Here is a 20,867-nt window from a genome sequence, read left to right on the forward strand (position 1 = left end):
ATGTGTTACTATTTGAGGCAGGGAAGCTCAATGATCCATACATTTCAGCTGCCCAGCAACATACTCACAATGGCAACCTGAGAGCAAAGACTAGCTTAAAGAAGAGGTATATGTTAGAAGAAGTACATATTCTTAATGTTAATAGAACAATGTCTATTTTAAACTGTATCTATCAGACCACAGAGGACACAATACTCCCAATGATTTCATATTCATCAGATCATTATTTAATAGATTGGTCCTTTATGTCCTCACTGAACAAATTCATTTGAGAACCGTAACTTTTAAATAAATATCTTTAATAATGTTTAATTAAACCAAGAAAAAAACAACAGAGAATGATGAAGAAGGCAAGGAGAGAGGAAGGAAAAGCAAGGCTTTTCTGCAGAATCCTTTTTTCAGTTCCTGTTCCTTTTAATATTTTTCTCTGGAGAAAAAATTCTACCAAAAAACCCAACAAACACAAAAACAACCAAAACCAGTGTCACTAGTGAGCATACTCTTTGCTAGGGATAACAGTCCTAGATTTGTAGGGAAGCAAGATTAAATATAGTGTGTGCTAATTTCTTGTTTACTCAATAAAGGAAAGAAACACCCTTATCAGTACATTTTGTCTCCAAGCCAATATTGTGTAGGGATTCCTTTCAGATAAATGTGATTTGATATCTAGTTTGATTACTAATAAAATTATGATGTAAATATGGCAAATATTTGGCACTTACTTATTTGGGTGTAAAGGGAAAAGTCCAGATTAATTTAAGTCACTGAAAGTCAAGAATTTTAGAGGTGTGCCATGTTATAGTCCTGAATAGCAACATTTAAGCACAGTAACATTAAATTAAAAAAATGAAAATCAACATTTGCTGAAGCAAGATTTTCCTACCATTCAGTTCATGACAGTCCAGCTTGGAAAACAGACACTAAAAGAAGTGAGAAGGGACTCTTTCATGATTGATCCTGTGTGTAATTTACATTACACACTTCATATTCTCTGCTTTTTAAATGTCTTTCCCAACATTAGTCTTTGACTCCTTTAAAAAATCTGTCATAACAATTGGTAGGGTGCATAAGAGAAAACTTGTTCTATGTATACCATTCATAGCAGAGCACGAGAAGCCCATTTCCTAATAATCCATCAATACAAGAAGATGGCAAAGGATTTACAACAGTTTGATAAGAAGGGAGGCACGCTCACTTTAAATTAATTTATATACAATTTTGTTATGATCTGTTGAGGGACCATAAAAAGACTGTATTTTGTTAAGGTGAGAGAGAAGGAAGGATTCTTTATTCATCTCAGTGATGAAACTGGTGTCACTTTATCAGACACTCAGGTATTAAATCGACTTTTTCCATGACAATGTAAAAATCCACTCAGCAACAAGCACTCCTTTTTTAAATAGAGAAGGAACAGACCTCTACTGTGTAACAGGACTTGAAATGTAGCAGGATTTGTTGTGAGATGTTTCAAAGTAAAAATTCAATAAAAAAACCACTTCTGCACATTTACTTTACACATAAAATTAAGTCAAACATTTTAAAATCCCTTTGTTGAAACAAAAATCTTCATTTTATTCTGTGTATACTGAAAAATTGAGTTATATTTAAATACTCTGTATTCTTCAAGTGTATTTCAGTGCGCACAAGTTTAAACATACATGCTGCATGCTGAAAACTCAGTCAAGACGTTCTGGCTAACTTTCCAAACTTTACTCCTAATATATCCTAATATAAGGAATGTACATTGTATTATATACATTGTATTATATACATTGTATTATATACATTGTATTATATACATTGTATTATATACATTGTATTATATACATATTATATATAATGTATAGTATCTCCTTAAATAAGGAATATTTCAGATTTATTCCCAACTGCTTATTCTAGACAGTCAGGCTATTTCAAATCTCAATGAACAGTACTATCATTTTTGCTCCTAACATTTTACATTTTGAAATAATAGCTAAGGGAATGCTCTAGAATCATCGGCTGCTGGACTAAAGGCAACTTTGTGAACAGAATATAAAACTCATCAGAAACTCAGAACACTTGGAAATATATTGTCCATCAATATATTTGCACCACCACCCAATTATCAGCCACTATCCCACAGTGAGGCAGCAACAGATGAATCAAGAATATCATATGCAAGAACATCAAGAATTATCTTTGCAATATGTATTAGTTGGTCCAGATACCTTCTCCTGCACTACTTTCTCAGCACTGCTAATCCTGCTACTCCTCTTGCTCCTTTTCCTTCAGCCCCTCACCCACCTCCTTAAATAAAAGTTATCGACAATATTCCTTTCACTTATTAATTCCATATTCTTCCATTCTCCTCCACAAACAAAATAAATCCATACCAAACAAGTCTGCATTCTAGTTATCAGATAACATACTTCAAGGTTTCATTAATTTTCTTCACCAGTTTTCATCTCTAATGTAGTGCTAGAGGAATGCAATACTGTTTTAGAAGCTTGTATGGTGGAAATCTCAATCACGTTTTGAAGCTTATGATACTACAGAAATATCAGCATTTAACAAAAACATTAACCAATAATTAAAAAAATCAAAATTTGAATTATAATCAGATCATTAAAGAATCCCTGTATGCCACCAGGTGCTTTAGTTAAGAGGCTCTTCAATCAAGGAAGCACAATCTTTATTTTGCCATAGCTGCCTATAAATCCAAAAGGGAGATGTAAACATACATACACTAGACTAAACAATGGCTAAATAGCAGCCACTATTCACTCTCCCACTCATACATACCATGCAAGTCTGTGGGAAAAACTTACGATTGAAGCTAAGGAACTCAAGTAAAGTTTTCTGAAAATAACCCAGAGCTGACAAGTCAGTAGGAGGGCCTGGATGGTTTCAAGACACAGTTTTTAACCAAGATTTAGACTTTCAACTGTGGGTTTTTTTTTTGTGTGTGTGTGCCTTTATATATATATATATATATTTTTAACAAAGATTTACATCCTATCCTTGGCTAAATTACTTATAAATTAATCAAATTAATTACTGAGTGGACAAGCAAGATACTGGACATGACAGAATGAACTGTCAGCCAGCTAATATGGTCTATACTCTTTTAAACAAATACCTCAGTGCTGGTTCTAACAGGTCTGCAGGACACAAACACATCAGAAAACTTATAAAAATACTTCTTCCAGAACACTGGATGCATGTGCATTTTGAGATTTTGGCTATTTAGATTAAATCTAACTGAGATAATCAACTGCTAAAAATGACATTCCTGCCAATTTTGCTTTTTGTCTTGATAAAATGTTTCTTACACCCAGACAGGTACTAAATTTGATATCTAAGTTCTCTGTAAGAATGGATGCAATTTCATGTAAATAGTGATGATTCCTCTGAGAAATAATGCTCACAAAAATAAAAAAAAATAGGAAATCTCATTTGTGTAGTATTTAGATCACCTAATTGCCAAACATTGAAAGAGTTCTTGAAATCTGCAGAAAGGATAACATTTACGTGGGTGCACAAATTATGTAGTTAATTTGGTGACATTTTTGTCTCCCTAAAAGTTGAACAGGGCTATAACAACTGAAGCATTAATATAGACTTTTACTAAGTAACAGAGAAAAGAAAAGTAAGCTGGGTGAAATCTATTGTCACTCAATTTTACAAACTAATTTAAATTTAACTAACTTCTGTATTTTCTAAGTACAGGTAAATATGATGTGTGTGTGCCTTCATGTACTTCAATAAAGCTGGCACTGTGCTTAGCATTCAAAGTCCTACCCATGGAGAAGCTTAGATCATATTCTATCAACAGTCCCATACTTTAAGTTATATGCTGTGTCTCTCATATTCTGCAAAATATAAAACTATCCCAGATGCTAAGAACTAGTTCCAAAGTAAAAGAAAACTTTTTAATTAAGGAAACATTGACTTTTATGGTTGCAAATCAGAAGAGCATTTTACTAAATGCTTAGCCTGTAGATTATGCTTCTTTAATTCACAAATTGACTGCACCAGGTCACTTTTAAGTAATGGAAATCTCTGTTTAAACATTTTTTTGGCAATGGGCACAAAGCATTAGATCTCATTTCCAAGACTTACCAGCTGGGTTTTGTCATTAACATTTATTAACAATCTAAGATACGGCTTTCAGCGTCTAATCCTCACTACACAAATGTTTTGTGTAGTTCTCTAGAGAGCTTTGGTGTGACAAATTACTGGCACAGATTACAGCCCTGTGGCTATTCACCAGAGGCAACACAAAATTAACATGGTACTAATCCAATTCAAACAAGAAATTGGTCAGACTATGCACAATTGCACAAATCATCTGAACTAAAGCAAATCTAGAATTCCTTAAGCAACAGTTTCCAAATTTATATTTAAAACACAGTAAGTTTTTTTTTTATCAGATTTGCTTCAACCTTTATTAAGCTCTTTAAAGTCACTTAAAACCTTTATCAATAGACTAAGTATAGATGAAGCACAGAAGTGTAAAAACCACAAGAAACTGCATTGAAAGGGTTTGTTCTGTTGAAGTAGTTTTAGGTAGCATAATCCACTGTACACGCCAATTTATTTCATGGTTCAGACTTTCATCAAGAGGTTCAGCTGAAACCATCAACATATATTAATGAATTCAGTTCACCACGTCTTTGGTGATGAAATGTGTAACAGGAACCTGATAGTGATATACATTAATGTTAGTATGGCAAGTGAAAATCTTTGCTTTTATTCTACAGAAAATTTTAAAACATGGCAAGAAAAAATAGGCTAGATATTTCATGACTGCTGAAGAAATCTTAATCAGAGGGATAAATTTTATATTCCTCCTATCACCTTCTCAAACATAAAAGTTTCACAAATTGCAGATGACACCTTTTATCATTTGGCAAAAAAGGTACAATTTGAAGATTGCAAATGAAGGTTAGTTTTAACTTAGTAACTAAAAATCATAGCGGTGTGCATTGACTCTCTTCAAACAGAAATACAGATTAAAGAAGCATTACAAATTAGAAGCACATGGGCTTAACTTCTTATTCTCCAAAACCTAAATATTCTATCAGTAGAAATTAAGCAGGTACCATGATTTGTAAGAAAACCCAACACTGTTCCTCAAGCTGGAAGTAGGTGTGAATACAGGCAATAAAAACCTTTTACTAAATGTGAACACTGAAGGTCTGTGTTCATATCAAGGTTTGTTCATTAATCAATTGGGACTAATGATCTACTAATTTGTTTGTCAGGGCCAATGGAAATGCTAGCCATTCTTAAGCACATCATTTAGCTAACATTTACTGGAATTCATGAAAGACAGATGATGACAAAACACAACATGAAATACAGATTCAACAAGGATGAAGCTGCTACTACTGCATGTTTAAGCAGAGTAATTTCAAGTCAAAAGTATATAATTTTATCTATATAGATGCCCACAGACACACAAGAGCTCTTAAAACCTAGCAGTAAAATAGCATATTACATTAGTATGAGGTTAGAATTTCCAAAAGCAGAGAAAAATTTCACATCCAGTTAAAGTTAAGTTTTCTTCATTTTATGCATTCATCAAAACTTAAACCCTTATTTCTGAAAGTGAAGATTTGTTTCTCATCTTTACCCTTCATTCATTATACAATTAAAATACAAAACAGTTATTACGTAACTGACCCGAGATGGTTGGGATTGTGGCAAAATACTATCCTGGAAAATATTTTGATGCAGAATTATTTGGAATTCCAAATTATTCTGCTGATGCAGAATTGTTTGGAATTAAACTAAACCTTTTATTTTTCTAATCACATCTGCTTTTAAATAGTTCAGCCTTCTTTGCAGGTCTGAGCCTTGGTCTTTCCTGAGTTCAAAGTCAAACACAAGCCAGTTTTGCTGTTCTCATTTTCGTTAAAAGCACAGCTGAGAGCTTTACTTTACAAAAACAAATACTAATAACATGAAAACAGTAGTTAATAGTAATCCTAGCAGCTTCCAACACGACAATAACTTGGTCGTCTCATATGACCAATGAAAACCTGCATACCTGTTTTAACCTTGCAAGTTCTTTCAAAGCCCTTGTCCATTGTTGTTTGTAGTGAAGCTTTGACTTGGTAGCTGACTCTAACTTTCTTTCAAGTTCAACCTAAAAGCAATTAAAATCATATCAGCTGAAGCAATAACAGCAGTAACAATCACTGAAAGATGTATATATACAAAGGGTCTGGTTTAAGAAAAGTGTTTATGTAGCATAATATACAACATCATCTAAAGCTGTTATACAATATAACATAAATATTATGGCACAAGAACATTTTCTTGTTTAAAATATAACCTTATTTTTACTGGATGGCCGTCTATACAAAGAAAAAGATTAGTTTTTAGCACTAAATCTGCTGATGTAACCTTTAAATTTAGGATTCTCGGATCAGCCATCCTCTCATCCTTTTTTTATTCAAAGTAAGGTTATAAACACTAATTTAATGAAAATGCTGATAGATAAATCTCTTTTAAAAAGGTACATAGATTTTTTTTTAGTTTGCTGATGGAAGATATGGCTTACATTATTTTCTCTGAAATACCCATCTGCTCAAACCACTCTTTAAGATCTCTGTATATAGTGTGAACCTATGATCTTACTAACTAAATAAATCTTTAAAAGTTTTTACCACTAAAAAATTCATTTCATAATCTGTGCAAAAAATTTTGCATTAAAAGCCAAATGAAAATATTTATGAAGCACACAAAACACAATAAAAAAATTAAGTATTTTTCACATCTCTGAGCAAGAGCTTTTTTGAATCTGACAAAAATTTCTTTCATTAAGCTTGTGAAGATCTTAAAACACTGTTTTGTTTAATTCATTTAACAAAAATAGTAAATCTAAAAATATTTAATGTAAGAGCTTATAAAAGTCTGTAGAAACACAAAAATATTTTGCATCAGTTGCTTGCATTATTAGAAGTTATTAAAGCATACAGCAACATACAGACTGGCCATATTGGTGAGTATATTTTGTGCCAAGAAGCCTGGCCAAATTTTTTTTCAGCTTATTTCACCAACCATTTTACTCAAATCTCACAATAATTCTGAGCATTAAATGCTCGTATCTGTGGCTTTAATTAAATTCTCTACTGTGGGAATATATGGCTTTTAAGCAAATCAATTTATCAATAAAATGGAATTGCTGTCATAAGTGACACAACCTCTTTGCAGAAATACTTAACTATGGAAATGCAAATAATGGAAAACCAGTTTAAATTAATCCTCAAGAAAATCATCATCTTTCTTTAGTTTTTTCAAACAGAATGTTCAGAGACCCCATCACAAATCATGATTTAAATATATATGTTATGGTTTTTTCCTGTGTTAGCTTCTAACATTACTGCTTCCTCTATAGAAATAAAGCCACTGTTGACGATATTTGTGTCTGAATATTTAAACTCTGAAGAAATTACTGGAAAAAGTAAACCAAAATGGACAAATTAACACTTCATTACAAAGTAGTATTCTACATCCCCTTTATTATTATCACATGTCACCATTGTGACAATTTTTAAGTACTAGGAAATTCCAATATACCTTTTCTAAAGTGAGAAGATTTATTTCTGATTGTAGCTGGATTTCTGGTTTGCTACTTTGCTGTTCTTTGTATTGCTGGAACTCCTTCTCCAAAGTCTTATGCTTATTTTCTACTTCAAAAAGCTACATTAAAGAAACCAAAATGCAAGTTAGCAGAAAAGCCCATTCACAGACAAATAATTAGATGACGGAATTTAAGTTACTTCTTAGTCCTTGGAACAAACATTTTACTGTCAATTATCTGATATAAAACAGACACAAAGTTACACATTCATAATTAATGATTTCTTGATGATGGCACACAGCAATGTTTTAATAGGAAGAGTTTTAAGGAGGATCTTTGCTCAGTACTGGAAAGAAAAAAAGAACTCTGTCCTCATAAACACAAGATCAAGATTTATGCACATTTTTGTTCACATTTCTAAAACAACTTGCAGAAGAAATACAGAAAGCATAATACTAAGATTTACACATCTTCTGAAGAAAGCCAGTGTTATCTACTATATGAAGTTTTATTACTTATTCAATTTCACAGCGTAACTTTCGTCAGAATGTCTGCAAAAGGAAACGACTAATACTTTGTACAGCCAAATGATTTAGAAGAAAGGCTAAAGCAGAAAGGCTTCAGTGACTAATGACTTAATACTGAGTACCTCTGCCCTCACAGTGTATTTCCACAGTTTCAAGAAGATTTTTATAGAGTGCTTTGCTTTTTACACACAATGGGTAATTTGAAAAATTATGCCAATACACAATTACTTGCTACAGAGAAAGTAAGGAAGTCAAATGTTTAACAGTGCTTTTTATAATATATTAAAAATACTAAGAACTTTTTGTAATGTTTTCTTCTGTTAAATATTATTCAACTATAAATACCTTTATAGACCTGATGGAACTGAAGTATTACATACTAGAAAATGATCCCATGTGGTGACCTTATATTTATGTCTACCTAGATATTGCAAATATTTCCATGAATTCTATCCCACAGTTTAAATACTGGCTGAAAATGCTTTAGAGAACTCATTTCTGTTTCAAAGCCAACAATTTCTACTAGTACGATAATAGTTCAATTCTTTGGATCTTCTAATTGGGTCAGCTTTATTTTTCTTCCAAATTTGTGCTTTTTACATTTATAATTGTTACAGAATGGATGTAGGAAAGCAAGGATACTTCCTAGGGAGTGATACAAAAACAGAGTTTGCTGTCATTGTTGTTCTCACAGAACTACAAAACCTATTGAACTTGAACAAAAGATACTGTTGTTTAACACCTTTCATTTTTACCTATTTATTTTAAAAGCAGACAGACATAATGCCAAAGACAAGAACCAATAACTCGCTATTAGAAATATCAGCTCTCTCTAGAAATTCTATAACAATGTTTAATTTCTTGTTTGGTTCTGGAAACACTTTCAAAAATTGAATTTCTTATGAGACCTCAGAACTGTGGACATGAAGAAACTACAAAAATACCCCAAATAAAGCACAACTTCTTTATTCAGAAAGCAAGGGTGATGTTCTTCAAGGTGGATGCTTCAAGGATCTCCTCTTGAACATAGTGGGGCTTACCTCAAAACAGACTGAATTCTAGAGTTCTCCAAGAGCCTAAGCGTGGAAATTGAGTACTGACAAATCTCTTTAAAAGGTATGGAATAAGATTACTTATTCCAGAACATTCCATGTTAAAAAAACCAAAAAAAAAAGCCACACAGACAAAAAACTCCACACCCAAAAAGGTTTTAAAAAAAGAGACTCATCTGGTAGCAACTGAAATTTTCTGCTTGTGCACATTACAAAGAGCAGGGCCCTAGAGTGAAACTCCAAAGTAAGCAAACAAAATCTCACCCCCAACAAAGCAAATGAAAAAAGCCTGTCTCATGCACAATATGTGGCAACAACCATCACATATTGAAGCATACCAGGAACAGCACAGAGGAAGACAGCCAGGATGCTCTGGAAAAAATGGTCTTAGTGGGGCTTGTGCTTGGAAGAGAAACAGAATGACAGCCACCTATGCAATCAGGAACAGTATGTTGCACAGGCACTAAAGGATTCTTCATAATTAGTAAGAAATGTGCTTAAAATTAACAAAAACAAGTTTTTAAATATAAAAGACATAATTAAATTTTAGAACTCACTGCCATAGGATGTTGCAATACTAAATACTTTTTAAAAAGAATCATATGAGATCATGAAGAAAACTTTCATTGACGGCTACTGAGTATGAAACTGATTCTGGCAAAGACTACATATAACCCTTGATGGTATTGCTGGTTATACCAAAACTGCATTTTTTTCAGAGTCTCGCTTCCTTTTTTCTTATCCTTTAGATCCAGCCATTGCTGCACCATAATACTGAGTTAAATCATATTTGGTCTGACAACTATGTCTGTTCTGAATAGGAAAAATAAAGTGATTGTAATATTTTATTTAGAAAAGGTCTGTTGAAGCTAAAAATGGTCAGTGGGAGCTGAAAGAACGAATGTGAATTAAGAATACTAGCTGGTGGCATTTGGCCACTTGAACAAGAACTATTGGCAGGTGCCAACAACACATATAATGCAATAGTGATCCACTTATGACTTTGAATAGGACTGCATTCTGCACTTTCTTCATCTTGATTCAGTGATGCTCAAGTAGAATAGTCAAAATAACTATCTTTAATGTTAGCAACATTTTTGTGTTAGCTACATTTTTAAAAAGTTCACTGTACTGTAGTTAACACATGCAAACAAGTAAAGAAGTATGTTAATAACAGTATTTATAACAGAACTAAAAAACTCACAAAAATCTATCACAACTCTTCCTAAGTAGAAAAATATGGCTTTTGCTGATACAGTTTTTCAAACAGTGAAAGCTAATATTGGATTATCACTATTACATATGAGACATGAAAAACACCAAAGCAAGTAATTAATCTACATAAACAAAATGCTTTTCATAATATTTAGGCATTTCTAAGATTTAATCTACTTTATAACAAATTAAGTGTCTCATGCTATAACAGCTAAAATAAATAAGTACTAGCTTTTACAGTTTACTTTAACAGTCAGGAAAAATGTCTAGACTATCCTTGTTGTTAGTGCCAAAGTTAGCTTACAGGACAACAGAACATGGTCTAAATTTTCTGTTTAGAAAGTACTACTCTCAGAATAGAAGACTGTAATAACAAGAGAATTTCCTCTTCTGTCCCAATAAGGATAACAGAAATACTCTTTTGCAATAGAAGAATAAAACTAACTGCACGGTCAAACTACTTAGATGTTAATTGTCAACAATTATTTAAGTTACTGAAATGTACAGTGCTGTTCAGGTTCTTCATGTAATGTATGCTTTTAAATGAAATTTGATTTTCAACATTGAAAAAATAATCACAAGCACCACACTGCAAACTGGCCATACAACGGACAAGACAGACACGGATGGATCTCAGCACAGAGATCCCTAATTTAAATACAATGTTTGTTACAAAGTTGCTAGAATGCAATTGCCTCCAAACCACTACTGAATTTGGTATTCTTAGAAAAATGCTCACTTTTATTGCATACATACCTGCTGATGTAAGCGAAGCTTGTCTTCTTCCAGTTGTTTGATTTTTGACCTTTCTAGCTCTAGCTGGTGTGCACATTCCTCCCTGGCTCGACGCACAGAATCCTGAAGCACCTGAAGATTTCGTTCATGCTCTGCTTGCAGCTCCTTCTTTACTCTTTGAAGCTTAAAAAGAGACACATATTTACATTAATCCACAGGAGTGAGAGCTTCACTTGAAAAGTCTTATAACTGTTACTGCTATACATGACAGAAAGATTGTTATTAATTTCTGAAATTAAATAATAAAATTCCCATTGTCCAACTGTTCACTATATATGTTCTTATTGAATTTCAGTTTAACTAACAGTCTACCAATTATTGTATTTGGGCTACAAATATACTCTTGCTTGACTACTGTAAAACAGAGCTCTCTGGAGCTCTTCTGTACAATTTAAATGATTGTACATGATTGCTCAAGGCAGGCTTCACTTTCACCTTCCTACTACGAAGTGAAAAGCTAAATACTCCAATTCACTGCAGACTGCGAAAGTCACAGCTACAGCCAAAAAGTCTTTAAGTCAGTGAGACTGCACTGTTCAAACATATTGAGCATATTGAGATAATTTCTCATCAAGATAAACAGAAGAATAATCCTTGACATGTTTGAACTTTCTAGAAAGATGCTACTGTCCCAGATAACTGCTAGATGAATAGAAACTTCTCCAATGGCCCGATTCTCAAACTGTAATTTGCTAACTGAACACTACATCATTTTGACCAGATGATTTTTGAATCCACTGTTTTTTATCATCTCCAGCTCTCAGGTCAGAATCTTAATAAACTTTGAGAAAGTTTTTAGAGAAATAGACACAAGATTCAAAATAACTACTTCTACTCAGACTGAAATGCACTTGGCCAAACCTGAGCACCAGATTTTTTTGCACAGATGTTGAAGTCAAAACATTATTTACAGCACAAATTGCATCTTGAGGTACAGACAGCCAGCGAATTTCTCTGTTGGGAGTTCTCAATTTTGTTATAAGCACAGAAAGGATTAGTAGGCTAGAAAAATTAATCTGAGTTACAAAGAGGAAAGATAAAGGTTTTTTGGACAGCTAAAACACCACAGTATTTTACTTATATAATTTTGAGTTTGTTCTTAAATACAAGAATAGGCAGTTTATTTTCTCTTTTCATATGACCAACACCCCTGAAGTCATACACACTTTGCCAGATTGGGGGGTGTTCAGTACAGTGATAGTTACTGGTTTCTCCTGCATCCTCTTTCACCCTGTCACTATTGAAAAAAAATAAACAGAAGTAGGAACTCTGAAAATGTTGGATAACAAAACTTGAAGTTTCTCCTAGATCTCCTTGTCACCTTCTCCTATTTCAACAGTCAATCTAGAAATTACTTTTTGAAGTAAGGCACTCTCGTGTATGTGTACAACACTCACCTGACAGTGCTAAACTTGAAATGGAGATATAACGTTACATAAATGTCTGCACTGACATTAATTCTGCCAAGAATAGAAGGTTTACAGTTCTGTATAACCTAGCAAGCCATTTAAAAGTTCACTGAATTTCTGTTTCAGTAAAAAAGTGTAGCTGTAACAAAACTTGGCTTAATTGCTAGTGTTCCTCTACATATCACTATGAATGTGGCTAGCTAGTATCTTACAAACAAAGCACAGTTGTCACTATGTGAAAACTCAGACCTTATAGAAATAGCTAATGTAATTACACTGTTTAATACAACCAGTTTTTACCTCCGATTCAGCACTAAAAAGCTGTCGCTCTCGCTTATCCAGATCTCTCAGGGTTTTCTGAAGCTGTCCTTCCAAAACATTATATTCTGCTACCTAAACAAAGGAGGGGGAAAAAGTACAAAATATTGATAGTTTTTATTTAGAAATTTCCATATAAAACAAATATCCAGCTCTTAAGTAAGAACTTGCAATGGAGTACTTCTAACTCATAGGCCACAGAAGGGCTTTTTGACCAGGCAAGTAAAATGCAATCAAACAGCTCCCATATACAGCAAACTGAACTAAGGAAATTTCTAACAAATACTCTATGATTAAAGGCTACTTTTAATTCTTTTACACTGTTTCAGACTATCTGCTTGCATATCAGTAGGTGCAAAGGTTAATTGCACACCCTTCATACATGTTACCAAATACCTTGTTAGATTTCTAACAATTTAGACTTTCTGCAAATACAAGGAGGAATTTCTTACCTTTTTCTTCACCAACGCTTCTCTCTCTCTGTCTCTTTTCTTCCATTCCTCTGCAAGTGCTTGCATATGGACCATTTCCTTCTTTTTAAGCTTTTAGAGGAAAAAAAAAAAAAACAAAATCCCCAAACCAGATCAAAATTGCTGGAAGGGCACCTTTAGAGTACTAGCAGACCTAAGTCTTGAAGCAAAAGAGTTTAGTATGATGACTTGTATAGCTCAAGATATGATTCTGATAGTGAAAGACATCTTAAACTGAAGTACAACATACAAAGTAAATGGATGTTGGAGAAAAACATCCAAAGAAGTACTAGATTTTCACTACCTTGTAAAAAGAAGTAAACAAAACCACCTAGAATAACCTCAAGAGTAGACAGCAATGGTTTTTGAGATGGAACTAATGGAATAGAGAATTATTATTTAATATCAATAGTTTGAATCTTGAATCTATTGTACTTAATAAAGAGTAATGGGAAATTGTGAAGATAGTATTCTGCAGCTCAAACCCAGCACTTTCTTCACTTACTTAAGAATTAACCATCTTCCTTAAGTAAGAGCATGGAATTTGTGAATGGAGTAGTTTACGTCTGAAGTTTTAATATTCTGTATGAGTAAAATTTAATTCTTACTTGAAATAGTAAAATAAAATATAATTAAGGTTATTCTCTGTACCAGTTCTGCTAAAACTTTGCTGGTAATCACATTATTTAGGTAATAAAAAAGAGAGTAAAAACCTGATTTTCAAAAATGCCCTCTTGCATTTCCTTCCACATTTCTAATTCCAGTGCTGCTTTGTATTCCAGAGTTTCTCGAGGTTCTGGATGGTCTTCTGGGGCACAGCGAAGCTGAGTGTGAGGGACATGCCGTTGCTGACCAGCACCTACATCCTGATATAATAAGAGTGGATTTTTCATTGGAACTTCAACTTATCTAAGACATATTCAAAAGAAAAAGAAAAGATTTATAAAAAATTTACTTGAGAAGAATCTGACACCATAACTTCTTGCACTTTGACAAGTCCGTAGTCTTCCAAGGTGATGGTGTACGAAAGCTCTGCTATTCTGCTGCCTGACCTACAGATAGTATTAGAATGTTATTTTAATTAAAACTGTCTAAAGATACAAAAAAGAATTCTAAGACAACACACAAAACAGCAAAGCTGAAGTTGTTCTGTGCAAGCTCAGAATCTCTTAACAGTTGCCTATGTGAGAGCTCAAACATGCTCTGCTATATATACTGTTAAGTTAGGGCCTAGTTTATGAATATATGGAAAGCCTTCTGACTTAAACAGATAAACAGGTTTCCAATGACAAGTTAACTAACGAATTACTATAATCAACACATCCCTGCAATGAGGGAATAACCCAAAATTTACCTACAGTCCTAAATCTTTCTAATGATTTAACTGTTCATACACAGGCACTGCTGCTGACTTCAACTTAAGATACTCAATAAATTTCCTTAGCTTTCCTTGTTTAGACTTTCACAGTAACCTTCTAGTTATCCACAATGTAAGTAACTTAGCATATAATTTGTGGTAAAACATCACTGGACTACTAAAAACACATTTTTGGAAGCTTCAGCATAGGAAACTGGCAACTTTAAATCACAAAGAGGTTAAAAAAAAATCTATCTGCCTTTGTACAGTGAAACAATACCTACATAACAGGTATTTTAATAAATTAATTTGAAAGTAGTTGTGATTTCTGTTTAAGAACAGCTTGTTTCCAACTCCCTCATCTCTAATCACAGTCAAATTGTAGCAAACAAAGCCAGTCTTTTGCACAGAAAGGTATTGGGAGAAGGAACAGAAAGTCATGCATCTGGAAATTATCAAAAGTCCCACATGAAAGTACACTGAAGTGTAGACCTTAGCCAAAACAAAACCTCTCCTTTCAGTGATAATCACTCAGTAAGGCAAATTACACAATCACTTGTCACCTGGAAGCTGCAGAACATACCAAGCAATAAGATGCTGAAGGAATTATTATTCCTTATAATAAGATGCTGAAATTGTCACAGAAATTCACTTTCAGCAAATATAGATTAGATGACACTAAAATGCTTTTTATAAGGTTGCAGCCTTCTACACTATACTTCTATTTGCAAAGGAAAAAACCCAATAAATCCTTGTATTTCACTTAAAATAAATTGCTGCATTAAATTCTTACACCTTTCTATCAGCTACTGACTAAAAAAGAAAATAAGATTTGTATTAATTGACTTCAGAAATCTGAGTAAATGATTCAACAAGTCTGTTGAACATACCATGGTAAAAAGGTTGGATCAACAAGAGCAAGGATAAGAATGGGTCAGCCCAGCAAAACACAGACCTGATTACATTTTGAGAATGCCATCTAGTGGTTATGTTTTGTGCAAAACCAGGTTTCATTTAACTAAAAGTATGAACCTTAATGTATAGTGAGACCTTAAAGTAACTCTTCACAGAATCAGACCATGCCAACTTTCCCACAGAAGTTAAAACAAAGCCAGAGGTTAATTTCTTATTAAGTTGGGAGGAGAGGAGATACCAGTCACTAACATGAACTCTCCTGTGAGTTAAATATAAAATGCCTTTTTTTTAAATCTGTTGCATTAATGGTTTAAAACTGACCTCAGTCTTAATAGCAATCAGTTTATTTTTAAGGGCATAATCAAATTCCATCATTACACAGAAAAGATGAAGGTCTAGATACTGATTGTGAACACTAATAATCTTCAACAAGGACACGGGACAGAAGTAATGACAAATCAAAAAAAAAACCACATACACACACACATTATATTTATATAGAGCAGTGATGGGGTCTTATATATATAAGATTTGCCTTCAAACAGAATAACAGCTAATACTGCTCCTTCTGAGGTACATAAGCTGAAACCCCTGCTACAACCCTGAAACAGGAGACATCTCCATTCTCTGGGTGTATCTGCCCTCCTAACTTTCACTGAAGTCAGTTGTATCTAAAAGCATACTATGGACAAACAATGTCAAATATATTATGGAATATCAACCCTTTCTATAATTGAGTAACTTAAGGAAGTGTCTCAATAACATTTTTTCCAGTTGTTTATTTCTTAATGTGTATGTGAAGTTTAATTTACCCAGGATCATGATTATATAAAGGTTTGTTACAATGACTTTGGTAGTAAAGTATACATTGCTCAATATGAAGCGCCAATTTAGCTTTTCATCTCGTGGATGCCTATTTCCCTGTCTGCATACTGCAGTACTCTGCAGCCTGTTTACCTATTCAAAAAGCTATGCAGGAAAAGTTGGCTGTTTTTCAGAGAAATACTAAACAAACAACTCTAGAAAACTTGCTACAGAGCTAAGTATTTTTTAAATAGTTTTACCCTTGTGCTGCTGTGAAACTGACTGTTTCATTACAAGTCTGACGCCAGCATTGTTCACCGTTCCCACCCAAGAAGCGGGTTTTTTCTGAGGCCAAAACATTTGAAAGCTGAAGCCTTGCCACTCCTAGAAGCAAGTCTTTGGCTGTTTTATCCTTGTGCCACAATTCAACCAGCAGAGGCAATCTGAAACAAAGACGTGATCTTCATGTCAGGCATCAAAATGACAGAGGAGGTATTCTTATTCAGAAGAACCTCATGTTCTAAAAGTAACTTCTTAAATTAGTGATGGTTACCAAAGTCAAAATATGAGTTGGTTTTACTGCCTTTCACTTAGAGGAATGAGACTGACTGACTTTTTATCTTCTCAATCACTTGGTTCAGTTAACATTCCTTTCTTCAATTAGGGACTAACAATGTTACAGTGAGTGACAGATAGAATAATGCTAACACAACTTGATAATCTTCATTTATAAATACTTACAAATTAATTTTAGTCATTGTCACTCAAAATACAGCTCCCCCATTGCTACTTTCAAAACACTGCTATTTTGATGATTTTTTTGTTACATCTTAATAATTTCTTGAAAGCTGGTTGAACTACTAGGAGAACTGTTTTACAGTCCTCAACACTGCAAACTATTTTCCAGGTACCTGCTGTATTTTCAAAGATATCATATAGTCATTGCGTATTAAAAAGAAAAGAATTTCATATTTCAAGAAGTACTTGGTCAAAAATGATGCTATCAAGCTTTACTTTTAAAATTTATGGCAATTGAACTTGTTTCTGTAAGCAACAATACCTAAGTATGCAAGAGAGAAACTAAAGAACTTTAAATGATAATAGAGACACTGGAAGAGTAAGCTATTAAGTATTTATTGACATTAGCCTTGAATCATTTACTAAGTTCTAGAACTGATAATTTTAATGTGACTGCATTTGCAACAAATCTAGACAAGTGTAATTAAGATAAAAAGTTGCAAATTACTACCTGAAGAAAGTATCTTGAAGCTGATGTGGTATAGTTGCAAAGTCAAATGCACAATATGACTTTGGAAGAAAGACTTCCATGTTCTTTCTAACTTCTACAGGTGGACTTGTCATAATAGGTGCTGCACTGCCAAAAAATGGGTACGAGTACCTAATAAAAACAACAACAAAAATAAAAATTCTACATAAAGGTAACTTTTTTGTACCTTCTGCAACAGGAAAACCAGTTTAGACATCATTTAGTAAAGCATGACTTGCATCAAAGTCTGAGAAATTTATACTAGTACATTCAACAACAGAACTTAACTCTCAAGTATTCATGTTGTCATTTACTTCAGGAACAATCTAGCTTCTTTATCTTGGCTGTTGCTTTGACAAAAGAAGGTCTAATAACCTGTACACAACCAGATGAATTCATACTTTACTAGAACTCTGCAATAATTATACAAACGAAGCAGACAAATAGAAGAAAAATTTATACTCACGTGTAGATTGTTACTTGAGAACATCTGTAATTGCACTTGCAGTTCAGACTAGACTAACATGCAATAACTGATATTACTACAGTATAGGTATACTATACTATATAAATAACTAGGTATACATATACACAGTGTCAGAACCATTTCATTAGCTTTTTCATTTCCAAAGTTTAATTGACTGAAAGGCAAGTCAAATAATTTTACCAATATGACTTAAAATGTGGCCTGAAACCACTCTACTGGCACATTCCAATGCATGATAAACTGTTGTCCCAGACTGCAAGGCAAGATGTATTCTATTTGCCATCTGTATGGCAGTTGTTTTCTGTTATGTGAGCAGTCTTCCTTGTCTCTTCCACAACCACTCCTCCCTCCAGGGAGACACCTGCTGATAACAGGCTATTGAATTTCCCTGCATGACTGATAAGAACTATAGCATCCCATTGTGAGATGCTCTGCCCAGAGGGCGGAGACAAGCATTCCTACCCAGATATAACCTGAAGATTTTGGAATACCAGCACAGCTTCTCCACTGGATTTCCCAGAGGAACAGCAGCTGCCTCTTCTTCCACTGGATTATCAGAGGAAGGCTACATCTTTTTCTACAGGATCCCTGCTCCTGCAGAACCACACCTGGCACTCCAGGAAGACTGTAGCCACATTTCCAATTCAACTGCTACCATCACCCTGACCAACAGGGTGTCAGGTTGTGTTCCAACTCTGTCAGTGTTGTTTCAGTTTATTGCATTGTTTATTTTATCCTTTTATTTTCTTCCTTATTAATGAACTGTTATTTTCTGCTCCCATATTTTTTGCCCGAGAGCCCCTTAATTTAAAATTTATAGCAATTTGGAGTGGGAGGGAGTTCACATTCTCCATTTCAGGGGAGGCTCCTGCCGTCCTTAGTACGCACCTGTCTTTCCAAACCGAGACAACTGTAACAAAGGGGAGATCATGAACCTCTTAAACTTCATTTTGTTCAAACTAATGATGCCAGCCATCAGCTAAGCTCCTAATAAAATAAAAGCTGCATCAAATGATACATCTATATATAAAAATTGCATTCTTCACCTTTTGTGAAGAACTGTTAGAAGAGCTTGTTTAGACTAGAATAAAATAATGCTTCCAATCTACAGTGAATATGCAATTTTTTACCCTGCAACTTTTCTTAATGTTTATGCATCTGGATGTTTATACTCTTCAGCTTCTTGCCATGTTCATCACTGACTATAAAAATTCAAGTCCATAAAACAAAAAACCTAGGTGTTGTTACTGTTCTGGAACAAATTAATGATTGAAAAGTTACATAAAAGATTTTATGTGGCAAAATTCCATCTATTGTACATTGCTTTCTGCATACTATTTAGTAATCTAGCCAATATGGAAAGACATTAATGATGCACTCTATAGTAGGTGTATTTTAAAATATTCTAGCCCTACATCTTATCCACACCTTTTCAACCTATTTCAGACAAAATCTTTGTCTGAAACCAAGACAAAAACCCCAAGAACCACCACCACAATTAGACTTCCCAGCAACCAGTTAAAACTCATGAATCAAGCTCTGCCAGAAAAGAGGTAGAGCAAATGGAGAGGCACCTCCCCAGTCAGAAATCCTCAATGCTTTCAGACTGAATCACCATTTGAAGATACATTTCATCACAAACATCAAAGGCACCCAGATGGAAATGAGAAGACAAATTGTAAAAGCTCTTATTAATCACTCACTTCAAATACACCATCAATAATTACTATAATGAAAGTAGATTTTCTTTTTTAAACCATCAAAATTATCCTTGTATTTACAAGTCTCTCAGAAATGCATATAACTACACTGATTCTTCATTGAAAGTAGAATGGGCTTCCTTTGGACTCATACACAAACCAGTGATCTGTCTCTTACTAAAACACTGAGACGAGTTCTTGGTGAAATGTGGAAAACTATACAGAAGAAAAAAAATCACTTCACTGATGAGCTGGAAATGTAGCTAGAAAGATTTAATACCAACTACAGCAAAAGGCAGAGTTTTACATACCATCTTTAATGCTCAGTTTAGTGATAAGCCAGATGAACATTCTACATTATTTTGCTACTAAAAATCAGCTACATTTTAAAAGGCATGAAGAAGCAAAGAGGCACCATGCCACCAGCAATCACTCAGATTACAAAAGCTTTGTATTTTCCAAGAATAACAAACGCAAGTTGTACCTTAAAATGCAATTTATTGGAAAACCAACTTCCAGACCACGTATACTTCTTAAGTCTATTGAAAAGCAAAAATGGTGAGAGGCTGCTGGAATGACAATCTTCTGTGCTGATGCGGGCTCAGAAGAACTAGACACACCCACAGGGTTGGGCTGAGATATCGCTACTGGACCACCAGCTGTGTTATCAGCTGAAAACACAAAAGAATTCATGTGCATTTTTTATAACTTGTTCTGCCCAAAATAACATCAATATATCAAAGATTAGTGTCACATTTTAAATGCAAGTAGATTGGTTGCTTCCCTAAGAGATTTCTATTCCTTGTAAAATAAATGAATACTGTGAAAAATAACCACTCCTTCTGTAAGTTACTGCTTCCAAAGAAAAAACACCAAAAATCCAATGTACTTTAAATCTTCTTACAGGACTGTAATATTTTTCCTTTCTTTATTAATCTTTGAAGCTATGTAAGGTTTAATTCATCCATAAAAGTT

The 20,867-nt window shown here is 33.8% G+C and overlaps 1 protein-coding gene across 3 annotated transcripts in view; it reads right to left on the bottom strand.

Annotated features, from left to right (window-relative positions):
* CEP120 (centrosomal protein 120) overlaps positions 1–20,867 on the bottom strand; it is a 38,532-nt gene that overhangs the window by 5,934 nt on the left and 11,731 nt on the right. For all 3 annotated transcript variants that reach the window (XM_038124861.1, XM_038124860.1, XM_038124862.1), the window contains exons 10-19: positions 20,377–20,563; positions 17,688–17,837; positions 16,699–16,881; positions 14,318–14,414; positions 14,076–14,228; positions 13,345–13,434; positions 12,875–12,967; positions 11,127–11,288; positions 7,573–7,695; positions 6,038–6,136 (exon numbers count right to left, since the gene is read on the bottom strand). In XM_038124861.1, coding sequence (XP_037980789.1) covers positions 6,038–6,136; positions 7,573–7,695; positions 11,127–11,288; positions 12,875–12,967; positions 13,345–13,434; positions 14,076–14,228; positions 14,318–14,414; positions 16,699–16,881; positions 17,688–17,837; positions 20,377–20,563 — 1,337 coding nt within the window. The remainder of the gene's footprint in view (positions 1–6,037; positions 6,137–7,572; positions 7,696–11,126; positions 11,289–12,874; positions 12,968–13,344; positions 13,435–14,075; positions 14,229–14,317; positions 14,415–16,698; positions 16,882–17,687; positions 17,838–20,376; positions 20,564–20,867) is intronic.

The sequence above is a fragment of the Motacilla alba genome, chromosome Z (genome assembly GCF_015832195.1).
Source record: "Motacilla alba alba isolate MOTALB_02 chromosome Z, Motacilla_alba_V1.0_pri, whole genome shotgun sequence".
NCBI classification, from domain to species: domain Eukaryota; kingdom Metazoa; phylum Chordata; class Aves; order Passeriformes; family Motacillidae; genus Motacilla; species Motacilla alba.